Source organism: Bombyx mandarina, chromosome 16, assembly GCF_030267445.1.
Source record: "Bombyx mandarina strain Sakado chromosome 16, ASM3026744v2".
NCBI lineage: Eukaryota > Metazoa > Arthropoda > Insecta > Lepidoptera > Bombycidae > Bombyx > Bombyx mandarina.
The window spans coordinates 8,613,474-8,620,424 of NC_143222.1; the positions used below are offsets into that span (position 1 = coordinate 8,613,474).

Sequence of the window (6,951 nt, forward strand, 5' to 3'; positions counted from 1 at the left end):
AATTAAATGATTATTATGGAATTGAATCTGAGGTAAGATAAGGTAAAATTGTAGGTATTGGATGAGAAATAATGAAATAACATCTCAGTAAAGTGGAGAGAATTTACTAAAATCTCTTAAATGTTATGTGTATTCTATCTATGCTAAGAACACAATATACATTTGGAAGAAGAGTTTCCTATTCTTTTGTGCTTTCATAGATGCTAAACAATTAATAAGCTAACATTAATAAAGAAGAAACAAAATTATTTGGTAGTAAAACCATTTTATTATGCTGTGGCTACATATCGCTGTCGACTTCTTGAAACTACTCGCGCGTAACCTATAGTATGTTGATTGGACTATCAATAGAGTTTCATATATCCTAGGAACGCATAGAGGACAAACATATAAATAGACATTTGCTTTTATTTATTTAACTGATTAAATTATTAATCACTATATGATTAAATTAAATTAATAAATTATAAATTTATAAATTTTAATAACAACAAACATTATTTTTCAGGATTTATGGCGAAAGTCTCTCGATAACCCACCCACCTTCGCCTTCGTGCAATAGTTTTTGATCTGGCACTTCCCCTTTGTATGGTCTTCTGTATTTTATGCGATCATGAAATCTATCATTATGACCCTGCCAGAATTCAACGGACCTAGGAACTAAGAGGTATCCTCCCCTGGAAAAATTTAACTGTGTTATTTTTTTCATAATAAATCAGTTGATTTTATTTTATTGTAAAATAATGAGATTACATATTGTAATAATGACGACACAATTTAACAAAACATGAACGTCGCTGTGTTGAAAGTCTTGATAAAAAAATTTGCTTGTTTAATACTATGAAAATTACCAGTTACTTGGTTTTGGGACTTCTTTCCCAGGTATCACATATTCTTGCTCAAGAACCTTTTGCCTTTGACATAGGATATCTTTAGAAACTATCGGTGTACTTTGGTAGCTCGTACATGCTGCTATCTGATTGGCCACTGCACGTGTGCGAAAGTATTTTAAATTTTCAGCTTCTGAGAGTTTCTCGACTGTGCCTTCAATCCTCACCGATCTGTTCAGGATATCCCAATAAAACGTAGCAGCAACATTAGGATTCCCTTCCTTAAGAAAATGTAAATCATTATTAAGATGTTAATTGGATGGACCTTTAAATTTGAAAACTTTCAAATTTTTATTCGTAGATATTATTCTACTTCCTAGAGTATTTTTTCCATATTTCTAGATTTTTAGTGATAAAAATGCATTGTGTTTGTATAATACGAGTATATACTAAATATATTTACTGTAAAGGAAATCTAAAAGGTGTCTTTGTTTGAAGGCGAATCTTTATTTGTCGTTATTACTCTTATTATGGTTATATTCCTTAAAACAATTTCGGCTTAAAAAAAAAATTGAGTTGATTTCAAATAAACAAATCAATAATCATATGGCATAGGGTCCTCTTGAAAAAAATATAAAAGACTTACTATGTCTTTAGCTTTTTTACTTCCATAATTTGTGTAGAATTTGAATCCTTCTTTACCATAACCCTTACACAATACAAATCGGGCTGACGGAAAACCCTCCCTGAAATAATCATTAAAAACCATAACTATCCAGATCTGTAATGCAATGAGTAATTGTTTGGATAAAAAATTGATAAGTCTTAAAACATTACCCTCATAAGTATATCTTTGTAAAAATCTCTGAATAAGATTATTTCAACAGCATAGATCTCGGCCTAGCTATGTTCTTAAGATAACAATAATAGGGGTATTTCCTATGTTTGCTTTTGTATATAGATAAGACGCCGGGTGTTAGATATCGATTGATGCGACTATTCTGGGGCTAAATTCTCCCAAGCAGTTTTTTTTTAGTTTATGGTGCTGGTGGTGCTGCCCCGCTTTTGTAGCGCATCAGGGATGTTTGCAGACGCGCACATAGATTGTTTTTACGCTACCATGCGTAAGAGGTGTGCATCTCTGGTAAGCAGAGTGAGGGCCAGCTCCAACAGTATCCTGAGCATGATCGCAAGCAGACTGGACTGTGTATACATGGGTCGCTGTGGTGCCATCACCCATGGGATGTTACGACAGTAATTCATTGTGATGTAAATATAACTACTAACATAGGTCTAAGTCTTATTAACAATTTATATGAGTCATGGTTACTTGCAATAAAAACATTATTATTATTATTATTATTTATTTTTTGTTTATTGTATATGGGTGGACAAGCTAACAGCACACCTTCTGTTAAATGGTTACCGGAGCCTATAGACATCTGCAACGTGTATCTAAGGTCTCGGTATAGTTAGAACGGCAGCCCCACCCTTCAAACCGAAACGCATTACTGCTTCACGGCAGAAATGGACAGGGTGGTGGTACCTTCCCGTGGGGACTCACAAGGAGACCTACCACCAGTAATTACGCAAATTAAATTAATTTTGTGGGTTTAATTTTTATTACATGATGTTATTCCTTCACCGTGGAAGTCATTCGTGAACATTTGTTAAGTACGTATTTCATTAGAAAAATTGGTACCCATATGCGGGATTCGAACATCGTTGCATCGCTAGATACGAATGCACCGGACGTTTTAACCTTTAGGCTACGATGCGACGCCTCCAAAATATACCGATATTTCTAAGCAAATAGGTTTGCAATACGTGTTCACGAACTGCCACTTTAATGACATTTAATTGCAAACAGTAAAATTATATTAAAACTATCCAAATTAAATTTGCTTAGGTTCACGACTGTAATCGCTAAATCGGAATCAGGAGGGCGCGTCGTAAAAAGTTATGTCATAATTAGTGGGTAAAATATTATATTTTGTTTACGTTGAATAGACTTAATTGAGTTCACCGGTATTTTTTATAGAATCTAATATTATTTTTTTCCTCAAAAAATTAATGGGGACTCTAAATATTTCCTAGTTTTGGTGCTGGTTAATGTGGCTGTCTTTGTTTACAAAACGCAGTCTAGTTTAAAATGTAACTCACTGTGAAACTGTGGCTAGACACATTGCACTGGGCTCCAGAATCTTTTTCGTAGCGCGAGCTTCTTCAAACCAACATTTGAATTGTCCAAACGGCTCTTTCCATGTCACTGATTTTTCTAGAAACGCCCCATTTTTATAGATATCGCAATTTCTCATACCTAGCAAAACAAAAAAGATACAGAAAGCATTTTTAACAAGATTGTCATTTGTTTTTTAACGAATATTCGAAAACTTACCACCTATACCAATACTCATAGTGCAAGTGTATGTGACAGCTTTCGGTAAATGAAACATTTTATATTGTATTAACCGTAACGTAAAAACAATTAAATATTTTAAATTTATTATTTGTTGAAACACAATAATCGTTCAAGGTCATCATTATTTTTAGATTATCGATAAATTAACATCTACAAAAAAATTATAAAAGATAAACACAGCTTGTTTGCTCGGCTTAAATTCTATTTAACCGAATTTAATTAGTATATTTTATTTTATTTTTCTAAATGTGTGCTGCCGGTCATGACATGGCGCTGAAACGTGGACATTGACCGTAGGATTGGTCCGTAAGTTCAAAGTCGCTCAGCGTGTTATGGAAAGGTGTATGCTCGGAGTTTCTTTGATGGATCGAGTCAGAAATTATGAAATTCGTCAAAGAACCAAAGTAACCGACATAGCCCTAAAGATTAGCAAGCTGAAGTGGCAATGGGCCGGACATACGTGTCGCAGAACCGATGGCCGATGGAGCAGACGTGTTCTGGACTGGAGACCGCGTACCGGTAAGCGCAGCGTTGGGCGTCCCCTTGCCCGTTGGACCGATGACTTGCGGCGATATGCTGGAAAAGATTGGATGCGAATCGCGGGAGATCGTTCATTGTGGCGGACTATGGGAGAGGCCTACATCCAGCAGTGGAGAGATACAGGCTGATGATGATGATGATCATGATTTTATTTTTATTACCTCATCTAACAGACGGGCATTGGGCCTCCAGATGGGGACCGATATCAGCAATATCTGTGACTCAGATGATTCGCTGCCTATCTATAATATTCTTGAATAGTTACAGAAAAACTGATGTCAGGCCTCTTATGAGCCCGTAGGGTTAGTAATATGTTCCTGTTTTAAGGGTGGGATGGCCGTTGTACTATAGAACTGAGACCTAGAAATCGTGTCTTAAGGTGGGTGGTGGCATTTACATTGTTGATATTTAAGGGCTCCCGTAACCACTTAGCAGGTCGTGATTCGTGACGGTCACCCGACTTAGCAATAAATAAATATTATAATAAGCTTTTACTCTGGTTTCGCCCAAGCACACCCATTACTCATTCGGTATATTTGAAAACTTGCAGCAATGGCACTCATAGAATAAAACGAAACCTGGCAATAAGCTTGAATCGTGCTAGTGACATTCTCAATATTAATGTATATATTCCGATGGCACATTTGGACCGTCGACCTACCGAGCCAAGACACCCGCTCGGTGGAAAATCTTGCTGCTCTCTATCATCACTAGCCCACACTTGTTCACCTCCCAGTTTCTATAACTGAGCACTATTTTCGGCTCTCTTCATCCACTTCCTACCGGTCAGCTTTCGTAAATCATCGCGCTGTCTGGTCAGGAGACGCCACAAGCATTGGGCGTGTGCCACAAAAGCGGTCTCCGCTGAAGAACTCGTTTATTCTAGTGATATTCGGATCTATGACATATATGTCTAGTCCATGGCCATTTAGCTTGCACTCTATGAGGGTTTATTTTTCTGAAGTACCTAGCATTGATTTGTATCTGGTTAGGCTGAGGGTATCATGCCGTATCTGTCTAATTGGACGTAAAAATTCAACCTTGTACTAGTCGACGGTCGGTTCCAGTGTAGTACCCGCCGAGCACTGAAATACAACTGAACTTCACTACATAGTTTAAAACAAAGTCGCTTTCTCTGTCCCTATATCCCTATGTATGCTTAAATCTTTAAAACTACGCAACGGATTTTAACGCGGTTTTTTCGATAGATAGAGTGATTGAAGAGGAAGGTTTATATGTATAATAACATCCATTAAATAGTGGAGAAATCAATAATAAATTAGTTTCCGAAGCGAAGCGAGGGCGGGTCGCTAGTATGTAATATTTTGGAAAGGAAGAATTTGTCATTTGTTGTCAACAGACAGTCATGTTTTTTAACGTATTTTTTTTTCATTTTGAACGCCTTTATAGCCAATAGACATTTCGACAATTTTCGACTATAGTGCGCACGGAAGCGCTAGTCACCTCCTAAGGTATGTATGTGGCGGGGTAAGACGGGGAAGGGCGTGATTGACAAGAAGCACACGGTATTATATTTAAGTGCAGATAAATCTCAGAATAACATGTTAGAATTAATGTAATGGGTACCTAATTGTAATATTGTATTTTTCTATTTTTTGGTTTAACAAAAAAATGCATATTCAAAAGTGTTTATTATATTTTATAATTTACAATACAAAACAATTTTATAAGCAAATTAACATTTCTTAATAAGAAAATAAATAAAAAACGCTATCACTGTTATAGTGCGTTATAAAAAAAAAAATTTATTTATCTGTTTTGATTTTTTATCAACAAAAACTGATGAAGTCAAAATCATTAATGTGGATTCTTTTTTTTATTTCTTTAGGTTTTCGTGGAGAAGTAAATTTTGGTTTTTCCGATTCGAATTTCCTTCAGCTACAATTCTCATTACGCTCTCAGAAATAAACTGTACACATTGTAAATTTCATTTTACACTGGTCGTGTAATTGATGGACCCATCAGACTGAGTTAGCTTGACGTTTGTCTACCTCGCCCGCCCTGCCGCTCACATACCTCAGACGGAGACTAGCGCTTCCGCGCACACTATCGTCGTTTATTTCGTTAGTTAAGTTAAGTCGTTTCGTTATTTATCAGTATTTATCAGTTTTGTTATTTGGCAGCAGATGGCGCTACTCGTACCGCTATGACATTTCTCGAACGCTCCCGATAGTAGGTAGGTAGGTGAATGAAGTTAGCCCCTCAAAAAAATTTTTTGTTCCTATTTTATACTTATTTTCTATTAATACGTTTGTTCATCATTTGTTCATGATTGTTCACTGTTAATAATTGTTTGTTCTGCATTTATTTATTTAAAAAAAATATTTAAAAATATACCTACAAGTTAGCCCCTCTAATGCAATTTTTAATATTTTTTCATCCTTAATGACTCGTAAATATTCATTTTCGATTGTTCTTACATAAAACACGTTTGTTCTCTTTCGAAATTACTCGTTTTTTGTTTAATTTACTATTTTTATTAGTTGAATAAATGTATGCAAAATATGTGTACTGCGCATGCGTCAACTATAATGCCTAAACTTTGTACCGTCTACGCGGTTTTAATCGAGAGAAAAAAAAAACAAATATAAATCCTGAAGGAGCAATTGATTGGTATGTATACAGTTTAATTAAAAAAATTAAAAAATAAATAAATGAAATAATGTACATTGGCGTAAAGTTAGACCAAATACATTTTTTCCATCCTCCAAAAAGATTAAGTCAATAATATGTTCATTATTTATCTTTCAAGAGATAATGTAGGTATACATTATAATAACTTTTTTACACAGTCGAAATTATATTCCTAACATTAGTAAAATAACATTTTAATATTTTTTTTATAGGTTATGTATTGAAAGTGTTGGAAAATTATTTCATGTTTTAGCTGGAAAACGACATTGAGAATTATATGCAATACAAGATAATGGGCTCCATCAAATGAATTCGAATGAAACCAAACTGTTTACCATCCAAATTCGATTGTCGGGCAGATAGAAAACGAAAATTCACTCAAAGTGAACCTCGACCTGCATTTGTGAAACGGCAAAGACTCACTATTGTCAAGGAGATTGAAGAGACGACTAAAAATGAGATGTGTTATATTATTATACCTTTGCCATCTTGTAGTCAAGGTAG

At 35.1% G+C, this 6,951-nt stretch overlaps 1 protein-coding gene across 2 annotated transcripts; it reads right to left on the reverse strand.

Moving 5' to 3' along the window:
• Positions 1–63: 63 nt before the first annotated feature.
• Positions 64–3,447, reverse strand: LOC114250371 (pyridoxine/pyridoxamine 5'-phosphate oxidase). Of its 2 annotated transcripts, none has more exons than XM_028184223.2 (5): positions 3,229–3,434; positions 2,994–3,150; positions 1,477–1,576; positions 852–1,111; positions 64–677 (listed from the first exon to the last, which is right to left on the reverse strand). In XM_028184223.2, the coding sequence occupies exons 1-5, from the start codon at positions 3,284–3,286 to the stop codon at positions 512–514; spliced, it is 741 nt and encodes a 246-aa protein (XP_028040024.2). In that variant the 5' UTR covers positions 3,287–3,434; the 3' UTR covers positions 64–511. The 2 variants fall into 2 exon arrangements, with proteins under 2 accessions (XP_028040024.2, XP_089590030.1); XM_089733904.1 differs by having other exon boundaries at positions 528–677; positions 859–1,111; positions 3,229–3,447.
• Between the last annotated feature and the right edge of the window lie 3,504 nt (positions 3,448–6,951).

Excerpts from the sequence above, each read along its gene's own strand:
- LOC114250371 (XM_028184223.2), bottom strand. The coding sequence starts at position 3,286 with ATGTTTCATTTACCGAAAGCTGTCACATACACTTGCACTATGAGTATT. Across the intron at positions 3,151-3,228 it reads TATGAGTATTGGTATAGGTG|GTATGAGAAATTGCGATATC; the intron begins GTAAGTTTTCGA and ends TTGTTTTGCTAG. Across the intron at positions 1,577-2,993 it reads TGTCTAGCCACAGTTTCACA|GGAGGGTTTTCCGTCAGCCC; the intron begins GTGAGTTACATT and ends TGATTATTTCAG.